The sequence below is a fragment of the Rana temporaria genome, chromosome 10 (assembly GCF_905171775.1).
Source record: "Rana temporaria chromosome 10, aRanTem1.1, whole genome shotgun sequence".
Lineage (NCBI taxonomy): Eukaryota > Metazoa > Chordata > Amphibia > Anura > Ranidae > Rana > Rana temporaria.
The window spans coordinates 131,221,579-131,247,781 of NC_053498.1; the positions used below are offsets into that span (position 1 = coordinate 131,221,579).

The 26,203-nt window shown below is 45.5% G+C and overlaps 1 protein-coding gene and 1 long non-coding RNA gene across 4 annotated transcripts in view; one reads left to right on the top strand and one right to left on the bottom strand.

Moving 5' to 3' along the window:
• Window positions 1–26,203, top strand: part of CCDC30 (coiled-coil domain containing 30) — a 99,915-nt gene extending 73,712 nt beyond the window's left edge. For both annotated transcript variants that reach the window (XM_040326277.1, XM_040326278.1), the window contains 6 exons: window positions 9,403–9,524; window positions 11,253–11,394; window positions 14,641–14,777; window positions 16,665–16,779; window positions 22,047–22,117; window positions 25,764–26,203. In XM_040326277.1, coding sequence (XP_040182211.1) covers window positions 9,403–9,524; window positions 11,253–11,394; window positions 14,641–14,777; window positions 16,665–16,779; window positions 22,047–22,117; window positions 25,764–25,971 — 795 coding nt within the window. In that variant the 3' untranslated portion in view covers window positions 25,972–26,203. The remainder of the gene's footprint in view (window positions 1–9,402; window positions 9,525–11,252; window positions 11,395–14,640; window positions 14,778–16,664; window positions 16,780–22,046; window positions 22,118–25,763) is intronic.
• Window positions 4,418–5,456, bottom strand: LOC120915614. 2 transcript variants are annotated; one of them, XR_005743898.1, is made up of 3 exons: window positions 5,215–5,456; window positions 4,815–4,909; window positions 4,418–4,668 (listed from the first exon to the last, which is right to left on the bottom strand). It is a non-coding gene; the product is annotated as an uncharacterized LOC120915614 (long non-coding RNA). The 2 variants fall into 2 exon arrangements; XR_005743897.1 differs by having other exon boundaries at window positions 4,815–4,914.

The following is a 26,203-nucleotide window of genomic DNA, read 5'->3' on the forward strand; positions in this document are numbered from 1 at the left end:
CGGCTTCGGGTGTCCTCTTCGTCGGGTCCGGCGTCCTCCTGCGGCGTCCTCCCGCGGCGTCCTCCCAGCTCGTTTCCCACGCCGAGTTTGAATACTGCGCCGACATATACAGAGCGCAGTACACTCGTGTATTGTCGGCAACTCTCGCGCTGACGTCCTGTACGTCCAGGACGTGAGCGCGGAAGGAGCCGAGACTGCCCGACTATACCCGAGTGTACTGCGCTCGGTATATGTCGGCGCAGTATTCAAACTCGGCGCGGGAAAGCGGGTATCGGCGTATACCGCGCACCCACAATTTTGCCCTGATTTTCAGGGCAAAAAAGTGTGCGGTATACGCCGATAAATACGGTAAATAATCCCCCCATCATTGGTGTCATTGGGAGTAATTGTGCCCCATCATTGGGAAGAATTGTGCCCCATCATTGGAAGGAATCGTCCCAATCTTTGGTGTCATTGGGAGTAATTGTGCCCCATCATTGGGAGGAATCGTCCCAATCTTTGGTGTCATTGGGTGGAATTGTGTCCAATCATTTGTGTCATTGGGCTTCATTGTTGGTGTCATTGAGAGGAGCTGTGCCCCATCATTGATGTCGTTGGTAGGAATTGCGGCCCATCGATGGTATCTTTGGGAGGAACTGTACCCTTCATTGGTGTCTGTAAATAATACAGTGCCCCAAGGGCCAGATAAAAGCAAGCAAAGGGCCGCATCTGGCCCCCGGGCCACAGTTTGGAGACCACTGCTCTAGGACATTGGGGGAGCCAGGGGAAATAGAAAAGACCAAGCTGGCCCACTGCAAGCTATTATGTCAAAGCTTGATCACATGGATCCCTGCGATCAAGCCCGTTTGGTGAAACACTTTAGGGAGGAGCGGACTCGGGTGGGGACCATGTTGGTGTGCAGCTGTACTATTTTTATTTTTTTCAATACTTTATTGTCATCACAAGGTAACAATACAGAGAACACATAACATATACATCAGCGATGACAGCATGTCCATCCAAGGGTTCATCGAGAGGGAGCCACATTACAACATTTGCAAGGTGCGATTCAACACAATGCCCATCAAAGCGGCGAACAAATAATATATATACCGTATTTATCGTGGTATAACGCGCTCCCGCGTATACCGCGCACCCCTAAAGTTGCCCCCGAAATTCCTGTAAAAAAAAAATGTTATATGATTTTATTACTTACAGTTTTGGTGTCTTCCCAGCGTCCATCGTCCGGTCCGGCCTCGATGGTGTCCTCCCGGCTTCTCCAGCGCGCGCCTCAAGTCGAGTCCCCGCGCTCAGTTTGAACGCCTCCGCCGACATATACCGAGTGCAGTACACTCGGGTACATTCGGCAAGGCTCGGCTTTGCTCGCGCTCACGCTCTGTGACGTTTATGCGTGAGCACGAGCGAAGCCGAGACTAGCCGAATGTACCCGAGTGTACTGCACTCGGTATACCCTGTTTCCCCGAAAATAAAACCTACCCCTAAAATAAGACCTAGCGTAATTTTACAGGAGGACTGCAATATAAGCCCTACCCCGAAAATAAGCCCTAGTTTAAAATCCTATAACCCACTCTATTACATTAGTACACAATGTACAATGTGTGTGTTTCTGTTACATAAATGTAGGGAAGAGAGCTCCGGCAGGTCACAAAAGCGCAGAGCGGTGCTATAATGAAGGTATTTGGTACAATTATATTACAGAAATACACACATTGTACATTATATACTACAGTAATAGAGTGGATTACAAGATTTTACAAGCATTTTAACTAAGTTCACACTGGGGATTCCTAACAGGCAGGTCGAGAGAGGGGAAGAGAAGACCGCACATTACATGGTAAGACCTACCCCAAAAATAAGCCCTACTGTGTCTTTTGTTGCCAAAATTAATATAAGACCCGGGCTTATTTTCGGGGAAACACGGTATGTCGGCGCAGGATTTCAAACTGAGCGCAGGAAACGGCTATCGGCGTATATCGCGCACCCACGATTTTCCCCTTATTTTAAGGGGAAAATAGTGCGTGATATACGCCGATAAATACGGTACAAAATGACCCCTAGGGACTAAGCGGTCAGTCGTCGGAGAGAGAAGAGAGGGAAGAGAGGGAAAAGTACAGGAAGGGAAAGGGCCAACATTCCTCAGTCTCCCCTGATTCGGAAGAGCCAGTAAAGGGACCTCCAAATGCCACGGGATGTGAATTCAACTCAACAGGGATGGATACTCCCAGTGCCGATCCTGACCTCCCTAGGGCCCTAAGCAAAATGACATGTCACATTAAAGTTGAGAAGTGTCGGGGGGGGGGGGGGGGCTTTGGGTTGTGTTCTGCTGTCGGAAATGAAATGACATCTTACATTAAAGTGAGAAGCGGGGGGTGCTAACTTCTTACTTCTTCTCCCATGCAGCCAGCGAGTTGAGAAGCCAAAAATGACTTCTCACCAGGCAGGGCCTCTCTAGTAATTTGGGGGGCCCTCCACAGCTTTACGGGGCCCTAAGCGGCTTGCATAGTGAGCCTATAGGGCGGATCGGCCCCGGGATACTCCTCTGAGAAAGTAAAGCCATGCCAGTAGAACTTTTTGAGGAATTTTTCCCAAAGACCTCTCTGTGGCCACCAGATCCTCCATCTCATTTATTTCAGTAACCTTTTTCAACCAAACGGAGATCGATGGTGCTTGTGCCTGCTAACAGAAAAGGCAGCTGTACTATTTGACATACAGTACGAGTAAAGTCCTTTTCAGATCGGACAACGCTGTGTGGTTCTCTTCATTGTGTAGCAAGGTCTCCGGCCTCCTTCAGTCTAATTAGAACCTCCAGGGCCAGAGATGGCTGACCACCTTCTGTATGTGGTGGGTTGTGAGGCATAGTGTGTGCAAGGTGGATAAAGTTATTGGGCGCCAGACACTTCTTGAATGCAAAAGAGATGTTTGTTTCTCTTGCAAACCCTTTGGGGGGAAAGAGGGTTAGGGCCAGGATACCCTTGAGTAGTTGCAAGTTCAATTAGCAGACTCTGGCTTCAATGGGAGGACAGCCATGCAGGGAAAGGCCTCCAGCAAGAAGCCACATCAGCCCACTGAGCTCCTAGTCTCTCACTGGACCCTCTGATTCACTGCCACTGAATCCCTTGAGCTCCTCCAATCTTCACTGTGGTATCTTCCTCAGGCGTCATCCCTGCCTCTCTGCTGGGTTCCAAGCTTGGCACTCCAGATACTTCTCAAGCTTCACCCCACTGGTCTGCTTGGTCCCTAGCTTGACACAGAAGACTGCTCTGTAAGCATCACCTCCGCTGGTTGGGTCCCTGACTTGATCACCGCCTGAAGTTTCCTGATTCTCCACCTTGCCCGTTCGGTGAGAATTCTGCTCCGGTACTTGCGTCAGTTACTCACTGTGGTCCCTGGTAATAAGGTAGATGGTCCCTTTTCAGGGACGGACTGATAACTTATGGGGCCCCCGGGCAATAGAAGATTATGGGGCCCCCGGGCTTACAGATGGCCACCAAGCCAGGAAGCAGTGCAGAGGCAGGGCAGCTGAAATCTCAGGATTTTCACATCAAAAGCATGTCGGTTTTGGACATATCAGGGACAGATGTAAAAAAAAAACACAGATTTTTACATACTGTCACTGGTTTTAATGAGCCTGGCAACCCTGATGGGGCCCCCTAGTGGCATGGGGCCCTCAGGCAGTGCCCGAGTGCCTCAATGGTCAGTCCGCCCCTGGTCCCTTTGTGGCAACAGCTTTCCTCCTACCTACGACCACTACAGGTTCTCTGGCCGGCAGACCCATCACTTCTGGTTGGACTACAAGCCGCAATCCCAACCCTGTGCTGCTCTCCTGCTTCTGGATAGGCCCTCAGAAAGCCTAGCAGCCATATGCCCCTGGGATAGGCCCAATCTTCGACCTAGCAGCCGGGGCACCATGAGACACGTCCACCCAGACAGCCGTCCAGGTGGCACAGAACATTGATCACCTGAATATATATATATGGGGGTTTCCTTATACAGGAAAAATATGGGGACTCTTGTTAAAGCATCGACAGTAAAATTCTGTAGAAATATGTGGGCCTGAATACTATAGAATGCATACTAGACAAATTCCAGACTATCAAGTAAAATGATACTTCAAGTGCATATAGATGCAGGTGATCTTCATTTCATCCCACATGTAACGGTTCTACTAGTTTCGCCCAAGGGGGCTTCGTCAGGAACCAATGGGGGGCAGTAGTCTGAGCAAACAAAGAGTATATCAATGAACAGGAACATATAAATCATAATATATACAAATAGTCACATAAATTGATTATATCGGTACATACAAACGTGTCTGGTTGACCATAGAGTTTAATATAATCATCGTTTATTATAGAACATAAAGATAATGTATTTTATTTAAATAAATGAAAGTCGAGTTAATGGAGTATCTGTGGTAGCTGTGGACTTTAACGAAAAAAATAAATAATAATTGTAAAGAATATATTTACCTGTAAAAATGGACTAAAACAACCCTGAATGATTGGCCGTGATTGGCTCAAAGTCCCAGATGGAGAATCCCAGATAGATGGAAGGAGGGATGGGAAAAAGAGGAAATGATCCTCTTAAGCATGCGGGTAGGATCGCCGTGCAATGCACAGAGCCTGGATGCAAGCCTATAGAGGAAGAGGAGCCGGAGGCAAGCAGGTACTGTAGGTACAGAATAAAAATATTAGGAATATTGGAAAATTAACAAGTAAAAAAGGAGAAAGAAAAAAGGTAACCAGAAAGGGAGAAAAATTACGATGAACAGACAACTGTAGAGAGATATGTGTAAAAGAATTAATGATTATTACCTGATTAAAATGATGATAGAAAAAATGGGAAGATTGATGATGAGGTAGTCTCAGAAGAGATGGATATAATTCATCCCAAGAGATTTCTGTCAATACTATACTGCACAAAATAGGAAGTCATTCACTACATCATCAGATTGTATAATGACAGATTAGTTTGAAAATTAATTATTAAAACTGCAAACAACAGCAGTAATAAAGATAATGTTAATATAAATATAAACGCCTATATAGGCTGCAAAGTATCAAACGAATCTAAATTAATTAGAAGAATGTGGCATTTTTTGTGTAATAATTCAACTTTATAGTTGTTATACCTATCATAGTAATAGGGGTATAGCATAAAAAAAGAGAATGAAAATACTAATCTAATTAAAAGGAATAATGGTAATGGTTTTACCTGATTCTAGTTGCAATAATAACTGCCGGAAATAGGGCAGATAAATTGCCCAGGAGAACTGTATAGTCCAGATACTGAATAGTGAGAAATAAAAGAAAGAAAGTCAATCCAGGAAAAAATATATTTCCTCATTGTTGACAGATAAGTGAGTAAAAAGTATATTTTCACAGAGTCTGCAAGTGGCAACAAAGTATCACATCCAGATTGTTGTGAATAATGAATTAAACTTGGAAGGAAAGAAAATAATGAAATAATAAGACAATGGTAGATGAAAGCATACCTATGACCTGCTGTTGCCTCTGTATACCAAGGAATGATTCCTCTGGCAGAGCTCACGCTGACACATCAGCTGTGCGGCTCACTAATAAGCTGCCCTCAATCAGAGTGAGATGATACACAGCTGAGTAGGGGGCAGCTCCTCACTCTAAGATGGGCGTGGTAATCACGGCAGATGTCATGGGGATTGCCCATAGGAACCACAGGGACCGCGTCTGCGCAGAAGAAGAGCATCCCTCTAGGAGATGCTGAATCTAACGCGCCGGCGCGGAGAAGGGGAACTCCTGGGAAAGTGCACCAGCGTCACAAATGACGCATCAGTGCCTACCATATGGGTGCCGTGAAGAAGCGGACGCGCACTGACACTCAAGCCTCCGCTTGAGTTCAGATCAGTGACGCTGAGCTGGTGCGTGCCCCCTAGCGCCCAAAGTGGCTTGCAGCAATACTAATAGATGTCTGATGATAACGGCAGTGTGCTAAAGTGCAGGAGATCAATGCTGGTGATAGGAGAGCATGCAAAACAGGTTTGAATCCATATCAGGCAAATAAGTGAAAATAGATGTGGGGAAAGGGGGAAGAAGAGAAAAGGGGAAAAGAAAAGAAAAAGAAAAAAAGGGGAAAGCAAAAGTAAATATAAGTATAATAATTGGGAAATAAGAATTGGTGAAAAAAAAGGAAAAAAAAAAAAATATATTATTTAATTAATTATAAAGAATATTACAGGAATATAATATTATTTATAAAAAATAATAAAAAGATGGAAAAAATAATAATAATGATAATAAGAGAAATAATAATAAGAAAAAGAAAAAGAAAAAGAAAAAATAAATAAAAAATGTATAAAGATATATAATGATAATAAGGAATATAAAATAAATATGTAAAAGAGGGGCCCCCAGTGGACCCAGAAGAGACAAAAGAAAGAAAAACCGTAGATAAAGTCCACAGGTCACAGCATAAAACCACTCGAAATCCATTACAGTAATATTTGACATTAATGTTGTCACATCAAAGTATGTTCTTCTGTATAACCGAAAAAAATGGTATTCAAAAAACAAATCAAGTTAATTATAAAGTGTTGTTGCATACCTACAGTCATATAAGCTGTCATTTACTGTCGATGCTTTAACAAGAGTCCCCATATTTTTCCTGTATAAGGAAACCCCCATATATCCTCTTTCATAGAGGGACTTGAAAGCTGACAGTCAATCCTTATTTAATTAATGTTTATGCTCTGTCAATCCACTTATATCACCTGAATATATAGGCTCTCCCAGCAGGCCAAAGGATTTTCCCATTGGCTGAGATACCCCATATACCCATACCTGGCCTTGAGTTTCCCTTCTTGGGCTAGATCCACATAGAGTTAGGCCGGCGTATCAGTAGATATGCCGACCTAACTCGGAATCTGCGCCGACCTAAGTTTAAGTGTATTCTCAAACAGAGATACACTTAAACCTATCTAAGATACGACTGCTTGCGCCGTCCTATCTTAGGGTGCAATATTTAGGCTGGCCGCTAGGTGGCGCTTCCATTGCACTCGGCGTAGAATATGTAAATCACTAGATACACCTATTCACGAATGTACGCCCGGCCGACGCAGTACAGATACGCCCTCTACGTAACGCATTATTAGGCCTAAAGATATTCCATCAAATAGCTGGAATAGTAATGTTAAGTATGGCCGCCGTTCCCACGTCGAAATTCGAAAATTTTACGTCATTTGCGCAAGTCGTCCGTGAATAGGGATTTACATCATTTACGTCCACGTCGAAACCAATAGGCCCGTGCGGTGTACGTTGCCGCAATGCACACTGGGATATGTAGGCGGACGGCGCATGCGCCGTTCCAAAAAAACGTCAATCAGGTCAAACCAAATTAACATTAAACACGCCCCCTCAGCCTATTTTGAATTGGGCGCCCTTACGCCCGCCCGCTTTAGGCTACGCCGCCGTAACATAGCAGGCAAGTACTATGTGAATCATGTACTTGCCTTGTTAACTTACGGCGGCGTAGTGTAAACACGATACGCTACACCGCCGCAAAGTTAGGACGCCCTTTGTGAATCTACCCCTTTGTATCTATTTCCACCAAGTACCCAGCCACCTAGTGGTAGAAGAGAAAAGTGCAACAAGGCCAAACTTAGGGAGAAATCAATAGATCTCTAACAATCAACCAGGATCACTACGCCTGGCAAGCAAATTTGTGAGGAGCTTCCCTGCCTAAACTCCAGGGTGCTACATCTGGATGGATGGCAAGCAAGGATATCATTTTGTCATATAATAAAAATAACATTTTATGTTTAGATCAATGACGCGTAGGGGTTGATTTACTAAAGGCAAATAGACTTTGCAAAGTGAAGTTGCTCTAGAGCTTAATAAATGAGGTAAAGCTTCACTTTGCAAAAAATACCCAATCACATACAAGGAAAATTGTGATTTAGTGAAACTAAAAAGGCAGTCTTCGTCCACACGCTGGTTTGTATCATTTTTATTTTATTTTTGGCAATTATGGTAATTAGGGTTGTCCGGATACTGATACTAGTATCGGTATCGGGACCGATTCCGAGTATTTGCGGGAGTACTCGTACTCCCGCAAATACCCCCGATACCCAAATAGAATACTTCCCCCCCCCCTCCCCCGCCGCCGTCGCCGTGACGCCGCATCCCGCCGCCATTCGCCGCATCCCCGCTGCCGCCGACTGTGTCATACGCCGGGAACATTACAGCTTTGAATAGCTGTAATGATTGGCGCCGCGCATAGACACTCCCCCTCGCTCGGGTGAACTGTCCAATCCCGAGCGAGGGGGAGTGTCTATACGCAGCGCCAATCATTACAGCGATTCAAAGTTGTAATGTTCCCGGCGTATGACACAGTCGGCGGCAGCGGGGATGCAGGTAAGTGGGACATGGCTGCATGGGGGGAGACGCTGGATGGGGGGAGACGCTGGATACATGGGGGGGAGACGCTGGATGGGGGGAGACGCTGGATACATGGGGGGGAGACGCTGGATACATGGGGGGGGGACGCTGGATACATGGGGGGAGACGCTGGATACATGGGGGGGAGACGCTGGATACATGGGGGGGAGACGCTGCATACATGGGGGGAGACGCTGGATGGGGGGAGACGCTGGATGGGGGGAGACAATGGCTGCATGGGGGGAGACGCTGGATGGGGGAGACGCTGGATACATGGGGGGGAGACGCTGGATGGGGGGAGACAATGGCTGCATGGGGGGAGACGCTGGATGGGGGGAGACAATGGCTGCATGGGGGGTGACAATGGCTGGATGGGGGGTGACAATGGCTGCATGGGGGGAGACAATGGCTGCATGGGGGGAGACAATGGCTGCATGGGGGGAGACAATGGCTGGATGGGGGGGTGACAATGGCTGGATGGGGGGGTGACAATGGCTGGATGGGGGGGTGACAATGGCTGCATGGGGGGGGGACAATGGCTGGATGGGGGGGTGACAATGGCTGGATGGGGGGTGACAATGGCTGGATGGGGGGTGACAATGGCTGCATGGGGGGTGACAATGGCTGCATGGGGGGAGACAATGGCTGCATGGGGGGAGACAATGGCTGCATATGTGGGGGGACATCGCTGCATTTGGGGACACATTTAAAAAAAAGTATCGGTATTCGGTATCGGCGACTACTTGAAAAAAAGTATCGGTATTCGGTATCTGCGACTACTTGAAAAAAAGTATCGGTATTCGGTATCGGCGACTACTTGAAAAAAAGTATCGGTATTCGGTATCGGCGACTACTTGAAAAAAAGTATCGGTACTCGTACTCGGTCCTAAAAAAGTGGTATCGGGACAACCCTAATGGTAATATCATATGTAGCTCCCTTTTTTCTCTTATGGAAATGCAAGCTATAAAAACATCCTGTATTGCGTTGCAGCGCACAAGTTGTGAGAGCACCAATCATAAGCTTCTGGAAAAACTGCAGGATATGCAGCAAGAGAAGGAGCAACTCCTGAAGGAATATGATATTCTCCTGAAACGGCTGGATGATTCCATAAGGTAAGGTGTCAGCTAGGGAAGTATGTAGTGCCGATTTCAGGTACGGAGGTTTCACCGTTTTACACCCTTCTACCCTACCACATTTTTTAAGTGTATATTATATTGTCAAAAGTATTGGGACATCTGCCTTTACACACACATGAACCTTAATGGCATCCCAGTCCTAGTCCATAGGGTTTAATATTGAGTTGGCCCACCCTTTGCAGCTATAACAGCTTCAACTCTTCTGGGAAGGCCATCCACAAGGTTTAGGAGTGTCTATGGGAATGTTTGACCATTCTTCTAGAAGTGCATTTGTGAGGTCAGGCACTGATGTTGGCTGAGAAGGCCTGGCTCGCAGTCTCCTCTCTAATTCATTTATGTTTTATAGAGTTGAGGCCAGGACTCTGTGCAGGCCAGTCAAGGTCCTTCACCACAGACTCGCTCATCCATGTCTTTATGTACCTTGCTTTGTGCACTGGTGCACAATCATGTTGGAACAGGAAGGGGCCGTCCCCAAACTGTTCCCACAAAGTTGGGAGCATTAAATTGTCCAAAATGTCTTGGTGTGTTGACGCCTTAAGACTTCCCTTCACTGTAGGAAAGAAGTATTACTGGCAGGATCACCAGATAAAAAAAGGAATAGCCAAAATAAAAAGTAAAATAATGCAACCACCATAATGGGGCAGATGTATGAAAACATCAACTCTCCCCACATAGAGCCAATTATGTCAAAGAACGTCATTCTCACTGGAGTCCTGTAGTCCCTTGGAGTTCCCCTTCTGAACATATTACTGAGTTGTCAGAAAATTCCATCCTATGCCATCCAAGCTTTACCCCTTTACAATTCCATCTCAATTGGTGCAAAACACTGCACTACCCAGACATACAGGGTATGTGTTGGTCATGTGTAGGGGCTAAAGAACTTGGGTCCTGTCAATTGAAAAGTAGGTCATACATCTGCAGTGGAGGCTGGTGCTCAAAATTTTTTGGGGGGACGCAAACAAACTGCAAAAAACATCAGTTGCTGCCACTGTGCCCATCAATTGCCACTACTGTGCCCATCAATTGCTGCCAGTGTGCATCCCCCGCTCGCCCAACACTTACCTGTCTCGGTGGGGCAGCGGGTCGCGGCGGTGATGTCCTCCATACTCCTCAATGTCTTCTCCCATCCTCTCTTCCCATACTCTGCTATGATTGGACGCCTGATTGGCTGGAACGACAGGCGCTGTGACGCCTATCAGGTGACGGGTAACAGACCCGAGCACCTGATTAGCTGAGAGGCGGATCGGTGTTAGGAAAGCGAATATTCATTCTCTTTCCTAAAACAACGCTGAGTGAACTGCGAGCGCCAAGCATGGCACCCGCTGTTCACCTTTTTGGATGCCTATTGGAGCCTTTGGCTGTAATCGGGCGCTTCCAAAAAACACCCTGGCCTGAAAAGGGGCCGGGCACCTGAATAGGGGGTGAAGCAGCGACCATAGATGGATGGATGCATGCATCTATCTATGGTGATAGACAGGTGGCAGGAAAGAGGGGGCCTTTATGGACGCACCGCCACTGTACATCTGCCCATCGGCCATTTGGGCAATAACCATTTCCTGCAAAAGTCTATTTAAAGGAACTAAATCACGTGTGTGTTTGGGCACTTTTTTTTTTAAATGTACACATGCTTACTTCATTATTTATTTATTACAGTTACTTACTAAAATGTTAAATGTCAACTCTCCATTATTTCTGTCCAACCAGGAAATACAATGAATTTCAACTACGCCATAAAGCCAAACTCAGCCGAGCCAAGGAAATGTACCTAAACGAGCTGAACCAGAAGGACCAGCACATTAAACAGCTGGAGCTGGAGCTCAGCGTGTCCAAGAGCCAAACAGAGAAGGTAGACTTCCCAGTGTTACTAAAACCACAACCATAAAATAAGTCTGTATATGCAGTAAAGCATGCTTGTTATACTCACTGTGGAACTTAAGGGGTTAATCCTGCGCATTGTGTAAAAAAAAAAAAAAGGCTGTTTGATCCTGTATGCACAGATCCTCCCCCTCCTGCAGGGTCTCTCTTGGCAAGGGCAGATATGACAGTCAGGGTGGTAAGGCTGCACATGCTCAGTTTGGTCTCTGTTGCTGGAGAGAACATTTCCTGGTGGATCAGAGCTATCCAGGGCACATGGTATTGACATCACACATTTGGGCGTGTATGCCCAGTAACTAAAAAAAGAATGCAGTGGGTTGGGTGCCGCATCTTGATTCATGGATGATCCACCTCCCATAACAGCATGAGCCCACAGGCTATAGCGAGGATTTCCTCCTACCTGAACACTCAGGCAGACCCTGCAGTTTATCATGTGACTGTGGTATACAGCTCATCCAAAAAAGGTATATAGTGGCAGTATTTTAATGTAAAAGGAATTATAAGCTGTGGGCACTGCTGGGGGGGTCGGGATAAACAATTTTCATATTACTGGGTCTAGTAACACCAGGCACATCATATCTAAAATGAACATGTGGGGCAAATACTTGTTTGATAATGGGACAAGTTACTATGATAATGAGAGGCAAAGTACAAAAGCAGCCAAAAAAAAAAAACATACTTAAAGTAGAACTACAGTATAAGCAAAACTTTTTTGTGGTTTTGGATAGAGTAAGGGAGGGTTATATCCCCTGTCAGTTAATTTTTTTTTGCCATCTGTGTCCCAAAGGGAGATTTTCTTTCACTTTCTGTCCCATAGCCAAAACACAAAATTAGAGGAGTATCCCCGCAAATGAAGGGGGGGTCCCCCAGGTCACCAGAATCTGTGTCCCCACTGGAAGATTTTCCCTCGCTTACTTTTCTGGGGACAAAATTTGGGATTTTCTTTTACTTTCAGTTTCAAATCGCGTGGTAAACGGGACATTAGAAAAGACCAAACTCTCTTATGGGGGACAGTAATAAAATCTGACAGAGGGCCTAATCCCTCTCCACTGTATCCAAAACTATAAAAAAAAGGTTTTGACTTTACTTGTACTTTAACCGGTTCCTGACCGGCTCACATCTAGTTACGGAAGCAGAATGGATCCCCTGCGTGAAACCCCGTACTACGGGGTTTCCATTAAGAGCCGCCAGAGGGCGCACACACTCCTGCTGCGTGGCGGGGGACCCGATGCGCGTGTCCAGCGGTCACCGCCGGCTACGCGCGATCGCCAGCATGGGGATTTGTGTGTGTGTGTGTGAACACAAATCCCTGTGCTGTCAGAGAGGAGACGTGTCGTTTGTTCCTAGTAAGTAGGAACAGCAATATGTCTCCTCTCTTATTCAGTCCAATCCCCATAGAGTTGCAACACACTGAGGGAACACACATTTTAACCCCTTGATTGCCCCCTAGTGTTAACCCCTTCCCTGCCAGTGACATTTACACAGTAATCAGTGCATTTTTTATAGCACTGACCGCTGTATAAATGTCAGTGTTAAAGCGATGCAGTGCCAAATTGTAAAAAGTTCTCTGGTCAGGAAGGGGGTAAAACCTTCCGGGGCTGAAATGGTTAAAGGTCCTGTAATGTGCAGTGCAGCTGTACTTCCTCTGACATGTCTCCAGTTTTTAACCGTCTCCTGAAGTATGTCTTCAGTCTCCAACAACTCCTATATACTCATGTTCCCACTCTCATACTATCTCCTGTCCTGTAGCATACCTGCAGTCTCTGACCATCTTTTCTACCTTGTTTATAGTCTTTGATCATCTCCTGCAGCCTTTGACAGTTTTTTCTAATATTAAATTCACTGAATATTATGGTGTTGATTTTACTAAAATTGGAGAGTGCAAAATCCGGTGCAGCTCTGCATAGAAACCAATCCGCTTCCAGTTTGTTTGTTTTTTTGTCAAAGTTTTATTGAACAAGCTAAAGTTAGAAGCCGACTGGCTACCATTCACAAGTGCACCAGACTTTGCACTTCCCAGTTTTAGTAAAACAACCCCTATGTGTCCGGGGCCGCACTTGAGTGCCAATACAACCCGTAAGTTAACCATCACTGCTGTAACGGAACCCCTAATGGGAAAGGGGTTAAAGCCGTTTTCGATATTTCATTACCGAACACAAGGCAGCTACCGACACACCACAATCTGGCGAACACGACCCATAGGAATAATACAAGACACAGCTCTGTATGAAGTTCAAGCAGGTCTGACCATCTTTATTGAGAAAGCAGGCTCTTATATACACAACAAGAATACTGCAGTAACCAAATGAACAATGACCCAACTCCACCCACATCATACAATGCTTACCTAATGAGCCCCAATACACATTGTTTAGTAGACATCCTGACTCCGGCTCTGACCTAATTTACATGAGCTAATTAACTACAGTTGAGGATTCAGACCCACGACCTTTAGGCTGTCTGTTAACTTGCGATACACATTATCATCAATAGACCTTCACACAATCCAGGGTCAATTAGCACAAGCCACAATGAAAGATCCTTAGAAGCCATCCTAGATTCATTTACATCACAACAGACAGACAGGTGGGCTGCAGTCCAATACATATTCTGCATGTCCATTAATTTCTGGCTCATGCTTTCTAAGAGCTTCTGGAATCCACGGGCCCTCCCGTTGCAACTACTATATCCCATATGCAGCATGGCTCCTATCCTGCCATTTGTAGTACACATGGGAGACTTCATTAGGGGCGCCGCCCCCCTAATTCATGCGCCTGGCCCCTAATCTACATTAATTGGCTTCAGAAAAGGGTGGGCTCAGAGCACTGCGCCCTGAGCCCACCCAGTTGTGTGGCAATAGCAAATTTAATTTTCGCTATTGACTTCCTGCTTCTTCTCCCGGCCAATCAGGAAGTGGGTCTTAAGACCTGATTGGCCAAGAGGAGAATTGGCCATTGTGGCTGCCGAGGAGGTGGAGATGCAGGAGGAAGCCATAGCTGCCCGCAACCTATATTTGGTAAGTGCGGAGCTGGTAGGCGGACAGGCGAGCGATTTGGGGTGGTGGTCTTTGGTTTACCGAGCGACGGGGAGGGGTTTGACTGACTGACGGACCCACCCGGGGGGGGGGGTGGTGTGTGCTTTGTTTGCAGCCCCCCAAAAAAGTGGAGCACCAGCCGCCACTGCTTTAAAGGTTTGAGTTATGGTTTTCCTCTTCTAGGAACAGCAGCTGATAAACAGCATCACCACACTGAATGAGCGTTTACATGAAGAGAAGAGACGGCTGCTTCTGGAGATCGCCGAGCACGAAGCTTCAGTGAGCAACCTCAAGTGGAAGTGGCGCTCCTTAATGAACAGGTACGTAATTTGCTAATAGTAACTGAGTACACGATATAGTGCAGTGCAGTCTAGATTCTTGAAGAGAACAGTGGGGTTGATATACAAAAACTGGAGAGTGCAAAATCTGGTGCAGCTGTGCAAGGTAACCAATCAACTTCCATGTTATTTTGTCAAAGCTTAACTAAACAAGCTGAAGTTAGAAGCTGATTGGCTACTATCAGCTTCATGTCTTGATATAGATCAAAGGTGGGATCAGATGAAGATGGACAGGCGGTCCGTTTTCATCCGATCTCCCCATAGAGGAGAGTGGGTCTCTGACATGTCAGTCTCAGCACAGTGAGCGGAGATGGACCTGTCACCTGCCTGCTCAATAGATCGATCACCCACAGAGCAAAGCGGAGTTTGCCAAGCGGACCGCCCCTGTGAAAGGACCCTAAGTGCTGCCAAATAAGAAAATGCATCCTGTCCGGGGAACCAGAATGTGGCCAACTCTTGCTGATGACCATGCATTTAACTGCTCCTATTTTAAAATCCAAAATCACAAACAGAAAAAAACAGCACAAGGGACAAAACTCACAGCCAGTAAGATGTGTCACTTGTGCCGAATCATCTTCTGTTAGTAGTAATCTCTCCATCCTGCCCCCTGTAGAAGTCATACTGCAGCTTCTATGAATGAAACAGAATTTATGAATGGAGGAGGTGGACCTTTCAATCATCTGCATGTCCTCCTCTTTTCAAAGAAGCTGTAGCATGCATTCTATGAATAGAGCAGCGGACTGGAAGTCGTGCTCTTCTGGTGAGAGCCTGTGAAAGCTCCTTAGTTTGTTTTAACCCCAACCGCCTCGGGAGATCGTGTGGGTGGGGACAGGACAGAGGAGGATTACTACTAACAAAAATCAACACAAGGGACACATTCTACTGACCGTAACAAGAAAAATCAACACAAGGGACACATCCTACTGACTGTAACAAGAAAAATCAACACAATGGACGCATCCTACTGACTGCAAGTTATGCCCCTTTTGCTGATTTTTTGGTTTTTGATTTTGGCTTTAAAATAGGAGCTGGTAAACTAATAAGAGGATTGATGTCCACACTCCAACTTGCTGAAGATCCAGAACTATAATGCCTACAACTACAATGCTTGTACCTGTGTTTATCGAGCCGTGAACATATTTTTATGATCAACTTTCTACAATAAAGTTTTGGATCTTCAGCTAGTTGGAGTGCGGTCATCCATCCTCTTTCATTAGAACTTCGGCTATGAACCGAACCAGGGCCTACAGCTGGAAAAACATTTTGGGGCTAATGTGAACAGACCAGCTAGTGACATGCTAATTGAGTCTGCCTCTGAAAGACCTCTCATTGTGTGATGCTGCTTTGTGTGAATTATATTGATATAAGATGTGTAATGGAACTTGCCAAGCTGTATGCGGAGACAGAACGTCTGTCTAGGGATGTGGATTGAGAAGAGATCATTGTGTGATGGTGTTTTGTTTGAGTTCTGTTAATGAAGGAATGTGCAGTGATTAGGTCATGATAATTATAGCCCGGCGCCGAGATGTCTAGAATGTTTAGTAATTAGCTCAAAGAATGTGATTGAAGCCCCCCAAGGTGTGATGTGTGGGTGGGGAGTTAATTGTTCATGTGCCTTGAAAACTGTATAAAAGCTGAGAGTGAACCATTAAAGTTGTCTTCATTTTGGAACAAGTACAGAGCTGCGTGTCTCGTCTTGATTCTGGGGAAATGGGATGGATCGGGTCCTGTTGGTTGGAGTGTCGATAAGCTGTCTTGGATGTGATGGAAGGTCGTAAACGGTGGTGACCGTTACACTGTATTTCTTGAAAGTCTCGCCATTTAGGTTTACAGGCCCTAAAATTGTTGGTGTAATTGTTGTCATCCTAGGAGTCAGATTCTAGATCATGAAAACCAGCAGCTGAGGGAAAGCGTACTTCATCTTTATAACCAGATGCGCTCAATAAAGCAAGTATTAAAGAAACTGCAAGCCCTCAACCTTCCTGTAAGTATGCCAGCTGTAGCGTGATGCCATACGTCTTCAAAGTTTGGAAGAAAAGATAATATACTTTAGATAATTGTAGTGTAAGTGGTCCTCCGCTTAAAGTAGCCCTACCTTTCACCACTGGACACTTTTACCCCCTTCCTGCCCAGGCCCTATTTTCAGCTTTCAGCGCTGTCACACTTTGAATGACAATTGCACTGTCATGCAGCACTTTACCCAAATTACATTTTTATAGTTTTCTTCACACAAATGGAGCTTTCTTTTGGTGGCTGGGTTTTTTATTTTTTTGTTAAAGAGGTTGTATACCCCAAAAATTTTATATAAAAAAAAACTACACGGCAAAGGCATAATGAGCTAGCATACTAGCTCATTATCAATTACATTAGATCAAAGCCCCCGCAGCGGTCCTCGGACACGTCCGCCGTCGGGATACCCGGAGTGACTTCCGGGCATCGCCGCTCCGGCGCTGTGACTGGCCGGAGCGGCGATGACGTCACTCCCGCGCACAGAACGGCACGATCCCCTCGCATGTGCACATTTCTGGCACGCTCCCATTCAAGAGCCGCCGCGCTCAGTGCGCCGGCGCTGTTGTCTACGGCGTGCATGCACCGTAGACATCGGTGCCTGCTTTTCTGCAAATATCTCCTTAACCATGTAGGTTAAGGAGATATTGCAAGCACCTACAGGTAAGCCTTAATGTAGGCTTACCTGTAGGTGCAAGTATGACAAGAGGGTATACAAGCGCTTTAACCACTTAAGACCCAGACCTTTATGCAGGTAAAGGACCTGGCCAGTTTTTGCGATTCTGCACTGCGTCGCTTTAACTGACAATTGCGCGGTCGTGCGATGTGGCTCCCAAACAAAATTGGCGTCCTTTTTTTCCCACAAATAGAGCTTTCTTTTGGTGGTATTTGATCACCTCTGCGGTTTTTATTTTTTGCGCTATAAACAAAACTAGAGCGAATATTTTTTTTTTCTTTTTTTTTACATTTTAACTTGTTGCTATAATAAATATCCCCCAAAAATATATAAAAAAACTTATTTTTTTTCCCCTCAGTTTAGGCCGATACGTATTCTTCTACCTATTTTTGGTAAAATTATAGCATTTACAAAATAGGAGATAGTTTTATTGCATTTTTATTAATATTTTTTTTTTTTTACTACTAATGGCGGCGATCAGCGTTTTTTTTTTTTTTTTTTTCTCGTGACTGCGACATTATAGCGGACACATCTGACAATTTTGACACATTTTTGGGACCATTGTCATTTTCACAGCAAAAAGTGCTATAAAAAAGCATTGTTTACTGTGAAAATGACAATTGCAGTTTGGGAGTTAACCACAAGGGGGCGCTGAAAGGGGTTAAGTGTGACCTCATATGTGTTTCTAACTGTAGGGGGGCGGGGCTGGACGTGTGACGTCATTGATCGTGTTTCTCAATAACAGGGAACACACGATCATGGACAGCGCCACAGTGAAGAACGGGCAAGGTGTGTTTACACACACCTCTTCCCGTTCTTCAGCTCCTGTGACCAATCGCGGGACACCGGCGGCGATCGGGTCTGCGGGTCCCACAGCCGCGGAGTTTCGGACCGGGTCGTGTGCCATTCTGCCGACGTATATCGGCGTGAAGGGGTCCTTAAGTGGTTAAACAAGCTAAAAAATTACTGAAAATTTTGGGGGGAAAAACCCAAAACATTGTTTGTTATAAAATTTAGCAAACGGGTAATTTTTCTTCTTCACTGATGTGCGCTGATGAGGCAGCACTGATGGGTACTGATTGGTGGCACAGATGAGCACTGATTAGTAGCCCTGGTGGGCACTGTTGGGACTGCACTGACTAAAGGCACACCAATAATCAGTGCCCTGATTATCAGTGGCGATGTTCCTTTAACACAAGCCGATATTCGGCTCTCTTCATGAGGAAAGAAAAGCCAATAACCGGATTGTGTTTACATCCTGTGATTGGCTGTCATTGGACACAGCTGATGACGTGGTAAAGGGCCGTTGGGATTGGCACTTAACCCCAATCTGTGATCAGCTGAGCCCGAAGGACTCTGCGTTCACAGAGCGCGCCACCTGCATGGCGCAGGGGGGACGCGCGGGCAGCGTGATCATGGCCATGTATGCCCTCCCAGCAAAGGAAGCCCGCGCGGTAGCCTTTTTTCTGGCTATAGTATGGGCAGGAAGTGGTTAAAAAGTGAGTTTACTTAAAAGTAAAAATACTTGTGTTATGGTCTGGTATACAGAGCCTGGCCCACCCATTACATTTCCTCAATGTCAAACTACTGAGACAACGCAATGGTGACAATTGGAATGCTGCTCCTGTGATGTTCATAGAGAGAGCCGGTCATAATCGAATGTATTGGGAATTGGATGCGGAGAACCCAGCCTTGGTAAATCTGTTTTGTAGGTCAGGAAGTATATCCCTTTCATGCCTAAATGCCTAAGCCTATTTATGACATTTGGTGTTTACAAGTTAAAATCCATATTTTTTTTCTAGAAAATTACTTAGAACCCCCAAACATTATATATATTATTTTTTTAGCAGAGAATCTAGAGAATAAAATGGCGATTGTTGCAATATTTTATGTCGGACGGTATTTGTGCGGCGGTGTTTCAAACACAACTTGTTGGGAAAAATTTAACTTGTATGAATTAAAAAAAAAATTAAAAAGTAAAGTTAGCCCAATTTTTTTACATAATGTGAAAGATGATGTTACGCCGAGTAAATAGATACCCAGCATGTCACGCTTTATAATTGTACGCACTCGTGGAATGGCGACAAACTACGGTACCTAAAAATCTCCATAGGCGACGCTTTAAACTTTTTTTACGGTTACGGGGTTAGAGTTACAGAGGAGGTCTAGTGCTAGAATTATTGCTCTCGCTCTGACGATCGTGGCGATACCTCACATATGCGGGCGCGACTTCCATATGCGTTTTCTTTGTTGCGCAAGCTCGCGGGGAGGGGGGCGCTTTAAATTTTTTATTTATTTTATTTATTTTTTTATAATATTAAATTGTGTGTGTTTTTTGTTTTACATTTTGATCACTTTTATTGCTGTCACAAGGAATGTAAACATCCCTTGTGACAGTAATAGGTGGTGACAGGTACTCTTTATGGAGGGATCGGGGGTCTAAAAGACCCCCGATCCCTCCTTTGCACTTCAAAGTATTCAGATCGCCAAAAACGGCGATTCTGAATACTGTGTACCGTATTTATCGGGGTATTGCGCACTCCGGCATATAGCGCGCACCCCTAAAGTGGACCCGCATTCCTGTGGAAACGTTTTTTTGTACTTACAGTTTTGGTGTCTTGCGCGGCGGCCTCGTCGGGTCCGGCGTCCGTCTGCGGCTTCGGGTGTCCTCTTCATCGGGTCCGGCGTTCTTCTGCTGCGTCCTCCCCGCCCGTTTCCCGCTTTCCCGCGCCGAGTTTGAATACTGCGCCGGCATATACCGAGCGCAGTACACTCGTGTATAGTCGGGCAGGCTCGGCTACTCTCGCGCTCACGTCCTGTACGTCCAGGACGTGAGCGCGAGAGGAGCCGAGACTGCCCGACTATACACGAGTGTACTGCGCTCGGTATATGCCGGCGCAGTATTCAAACTCGGCGCGGGAAAGCGGGTATCGGCGTATATCGTGCACCCACGATTTTGCCCTGATTTTCAGGGCAAAAAAGTGTGCGGTATACGCCGATAAATACGGTACATGTAAACAATGGGTCTGCATGTGAGTCATCTGTACACAACAATAGGGCAGACCTGGGCAGCATTAGTAGCAGCACTTCACACTGAGATATCAGGACACAGCAAAGAACTAAAACTTCAAGGGACAAGGGAATTTAAACTGGGATAGTTGGCAAGTAGGAGGCAGCTGCTTTGGGCCCCACAACAATGACAGGGCCCAGGGCAGCTTCCCCTTTTGCCCTGCCTTAAAGACGACCCTTGCTACAGCACAAATCAGGGGCTCTCACATATCTGGGAAGTGTATTGAATGTGAAAATCCTGCTGCAGCCTGTATCTCCAACAGAATGCAGTTTTGATTTGCCATCCGGAGTGGTAAATCAACAGAGTGGGGCAGATCCACAAAGGTATTACGCCGGCGTATCTATTGCTACGCCGGCGTAATTTGAAATTTCTTGCGTCGTATCTTTGTTTTGAATCCTCAAAACAAGATTCGACGGCATCTCGGCTAGATCCGACAGGCGTACGTCTTCGTACGCCGTCGGATCTTAGGTGCAATTTTTCGGCGGCCGCTAGGTGGCGTTTCCGTAGAAATCCGCGTCGAGTATGCAAATTAGCTATTTACGGCGATCCACGAACGTACGTCCGGCCGGCGCATTTTTTTACGTCGTTTGCGTTCGGCTTTTTCCGGCATATAGTTAAAGCTGCTATTATGAGGCGTACTCAATGTTAAGTATGGCCGTCGTTCCCGCTTACAATTTTGAATTTTTTGCGCAAGTCGTTCGCGAATAGAAATTTGCGTAGAATGACGTCACTGTCGTAAGCATTGGCTGGTTCCGGTTTAATTTCGAGCATGCGCACTGGGATACCCCCACGGACGGCGCATGCTCAGTTAAAAAACAACTTTGTTTACGTCGGGTCACGACGTATTTACATAAAACCCGCCCCCATTACATCCATTTGAATTCCGCGCCCTTACACCGTGAGAGATACACTACGGCGCCGTAACTTACTGCACGGATTCTTTGTGGATAAAAAAAAAAAAAAAGATAAGTTACGGCGGCGTAGCGTATCTTAGATACGCTGCGCATCTTAGATACGCTGCGCCCGGCGCAAAGGTACGAGGATCTGCCCCAGTCTCTTTAAAGCAGGGGTCTCAAACTGGCGGCCCTCCAGCTGTGTTACAAGCATGACTCCCACAGGGAGAGGCATGATGGGACTTGTAGTTTTGCAACAGCTGGAGGGCTGCCAGTTTGAGACCCCTGCTTTAAAGCCACTGCCAACGCTACTTGCCTAGTCACAGGGCTGCTCAGGGCGGTGGTTTCAAATCTGTACCATGCTGCAGGACAGACGTTGTTCTATACAATATAGGAGAGACTTAGAACCTGAATGGAAATCATAGAGGGAGATTTCCCAGTCTTGCGTAGGAAGGACAGGAATGAAATCACTGGGGAGGTGAAGTACTGTATATTACTACTAGGAGAGGTACCACCTCTGTCTCTAGAGGGTCTTAACCCACAATCATCCACCTTTTTGAATATAGGCTCTGCAAGATCTCTTCCATTTTTATTTTTTTTCTTAGGATATCGCAATGATGATTCCATCTGAGTGGCTATTGAGAACGGAAGAAATGATAAACCTGCCAAATGAAAGGTAAGAAACCTTTTCCTAACATAACATGCTGTACCCTGTTTCCCCAAATATAAGACCTACCCTGAAAATAAGACCTATCGTTATTTTCCAGGAGGGCTGCAATATAAGCCCTACCCCGAAAATAAACCCTAGTTAAAAATGCTTGTAAAATCCTATAATCCACTCTATTGCAGTAGTTTATAATGTACAATGTGTGTGTTTCTGTAATATAAATGCAGGGAAGAGAGCTCCGGCGGGTCACAGAAGTGCAGAGCGGCGCTATAACAAATGTATTTGGCACAATTATATTACAGAAATGCACACATTGTACATTATATACTACTGTAATAGAGTGGATCATAGGATTTTACAAGCATTTTAACTCCGTTCACACTGGGGATTCCTGGCAGAGCGAGAGAGAGGGGGAGAGAAGACAGCACATTACATGGTAAGACCTACCCTGAAAATAAGCCCTACTGTGTCTTTTGTTGGCATAATTAATATAAGACCCGGGCTTATTTTCGGGGGAAACACGGTAGTATCTCCAGAATTGTCCTGTGCCGATTTTTTTTTTCCTATTATTGCTATAAGGAATTCATACACCCCTGCTGCTCACCCACATCTGCTATAGATGCTGCTCGACATAAATATAACATAAATATAACATGTAAGATTGTATGAAAGTAGGGCATAGACCAGCAAAAAACGAATAAAGCGGAAAAAAATTATTTTTCGATGTTTCCCGAATTTCCAGAAAAAAAAAGGAATGAAACAAATTTTTATTTTATTTTATTTAATTATTTTTTTATTTTTTTTATTTTTGAATTTCCGAAAAAAAAAAAAATACGAAAATAACATAAACGAAAAAAACTATTTTTTTGGCGGTCTTACAAGCGCACTTTTTTGGGAAAAAATTCACTTTTTTTAATAAAAAAATAAGTCAACAGTAAAATTAGCCCAATTTATTTTTTATATTGTGAAAGATAATGTTGCGCCAAGTTAAATGATACCCAATGTGTCGCGCTTCAAAATTGCACCCGCTCGTGAAATGGTGTCAAACTTTTACCCTTAAAAATCCCCGTAGGCAACGTTTAAAAAAATCTAATTCTATCTTTTGCGTTACAGCGGAGGTCTAGGGTTAAAATGATTCCTCTCGCTCGAACGATCGCGGTGATACCTCACTTGTGTGGTTTGAAAACCGTTTTCATATGCGGGCGCTACTCACGTAAGCGTTCGCTTCTGCGCGCAAGCTCGTCGGGACGGGGGGCTTTAAAAAAAAAAGTTTTTTTTTCTTATTTATTTTTATTTATACATTTTTACAAAAAAAAAAAATGGGTCACTTTTATTCCTATTACAAGGAATGTAAACATCCCTTGTAATAGAAAAAAAGCATGACAGGTCCTCTTAAATATGAGATCTGGGGTCAAAAAGACCTCAGATCTCATATTTAGACTAAAATGGAAAAAAAAACAAAAAAAAAAATTGTCATTTGAAAAAATAACAAGAAAATATGCCTTTAAGAAGCATGGGCGGAAGTGACGTTTTGACGTCGCTTCCGCCCTGCTATGCTATGGGGGCCATCTTGCCCTCACTCGTATCCCAGCCGAGCAGGGGACAGGACCCGATCGCCACTGCCTTTGGCTCCGGAGAGCGGCGGGAGGGGGGGGGCCCTTTCCTGCTGCCGATAACGGTAATCTCGTGGCGAATCCGCCTCGGAGACCACAGTTATCGTTAACAGGACCGCTCACAGGAAAGATGGATATCTCGGTTGTGGCAGCGGCTGCTGCCGTTACCGAGATATCTATCTTTAAAATGCCTACGTATATCTACGTGAGCGGGTCCTTAAGTGGTTAAAGTGGAGTTCCACCCGTGTGTTTTTTTTTTTTTTCCAAAAAATCGTAATAAATACTCACCTGAAGGCTAGGTTCACACTGCTGCGAATTCAAAATCGCGGTAAAATCGTGATTTTACCGCGATTTCGCGGCAAAACCGGCTTTTCGGCCGTGATTTAAGAGACATCTGTGCAGGGTTCAATGTAAATCGCGACCCAAAATCGCAAAAAGTAGTACAGGAACTACTTTTTGAAATCGGTGCAGCGCCGCAGATGCGGCGTCGCACCGATTAGGATGGTGCCATTGCCGGCAAATGCCGCCGATTTGAGATGCGATTTGACATGTGAAATCGCATCTCAAATCGTACCCAGTGTAAACCTGGGCGAAAGGGCGGTTGCTATACGGAAGTAGCTCTTCGGTCTCTTCTTCCACCGCGTGGATCTTCTGCCTTTGTCGCGGTGTCTTCTGGTGAATGGGGTGCGCTGCCTTCTGGGAACAGTGTGTATTCCAGGAGGCAGCCGCCCATTCACAAAGCGCCGCACATGCGCAGTAGGAAACTTGGTAAAGATGGAGGCGCCAGGACCGAGCGATCGCCGTCGGGGGACCAACATCACGGGCGACTAGGACAGGTAAGTGTCCTTACTAAAAGTCAGCAGCTACAGTGTTGGTAGCTGCTGACTTTAAAAAAAGAAAAATTGTGGGTGGAATCCCGTTTTAACCACTTCCATACCAGGCACTTGCGCACCTTCCTACCCAAGCCAATTTTCAGCTTTCAGCGCTGTCGCACTTTGAATGACAATTGCGCGGTCATGCTACATTGTACCCAAACAATTTTTATCATTTTGTTCCCACAAATAGAGCTTTCTTTTGGTGGTATTTGATCACCTCTGCGATTTTATTATTTTTTTTCCAAATTTTCAGTCTTTTTTTAGTTGTTGCGCAAAAAATAAAAGGTTTTTTATTTATTTGTATTTTTATTTTTTTGTGAATAAGTATGTTTTCTTCTTCGATTACGGGCACTGATATGGCGGCACTGATGGGCACCGGTGAGGTGGCACTCATAGGCAGCACTGATGCACACTGATAGGCAGCACTCATAGGCAGCGCTGATGGGCACTCATGGGCGGCACTCATGGGTGGCACTGATGGGTATTTATGGGTGGACACTGAGGGGTGACACTGATGGCATTGCTGGGCATCACTTGTGCCCATGTTGCCAGTCAGTGCCCATTTGTGGGCACTGATTGGCATCTCTCATTTATTTTTTACTGCCCCCTTCCCTGTTGGTCCAGTGTGGGCTTCCCTGGTGGTCCAGTGTGGGCATCCAAAGGAGGCTGCACTGATAAACAATCAGCGCGAACCCCCCCCCCCCGTCAGGAGAGCCGCCGATCGGCTCTCCTCTACTCGCGTCTCTCAGACACGAGTGAGGAAGAGCCATCAACGGCTCTTCCTGTTTACATTGTGATCAGCCGTGATTGGACACGGCTGATCACGTGGTAAAGAGCCTCCGGCGGAGGCTCTTTACCGAGATCGGAGATGCAGGGTGTCAGACTGACACACCGCACCACAGATCGCCGCGCTGCGCGCCCCCGACGGGCGCGCGCCGGCATGAAATCCTGCAGGACGTCAATAGACGTCCAGTCAGGATTTCACAACCACTTCCCAGACGTCAATTGTATATTGACTGGGCGGGAAGTGGTTAAGGGAATGGAGTCATGTGAATGTACAATGTGCTGTGTAAATTGTATATAAATACGTCATCAAGACTCCTTGTGTTGACGCATGTGATTAAATAATCATCAATGTCTAATCGTTTTCATTTGGTTTCTTTCCAGCTTTTCCGATCTGGCACACCGGAGCTCTCCTGTGATTAAAGTCACTGAAGATGGAAATATGGAGCAATCTCCAGAAAACTCTTTCCTCCTCCCAGTATCCCGCTCTGATACATCGGAAGTCGGATATCTTAATGTCCCTTCCCCCAAGGTCACCATTGCAGCCTCGGAGGACTGTGGAGCACCAGAGCCAAGCATTGACGATGTATAAAACTACTTGTAATGTTCTACTAAGAGGAACTGATTGAGACTGGTGATAGTAAGAATGACCACTAGGTAGATCTTTCTGGATTGACTTAGGTGCCTTCCCTTTTTAAAGTGTTCAGTTCATGCTGCTAATTGCACAGTGAGGATGAGACGTCACAAATGACTCTACCATGTAATCATAATATGACTGCTAATGTTTGTATTTTTGTTAGTTTATAAAACATTTTTTAATAAGA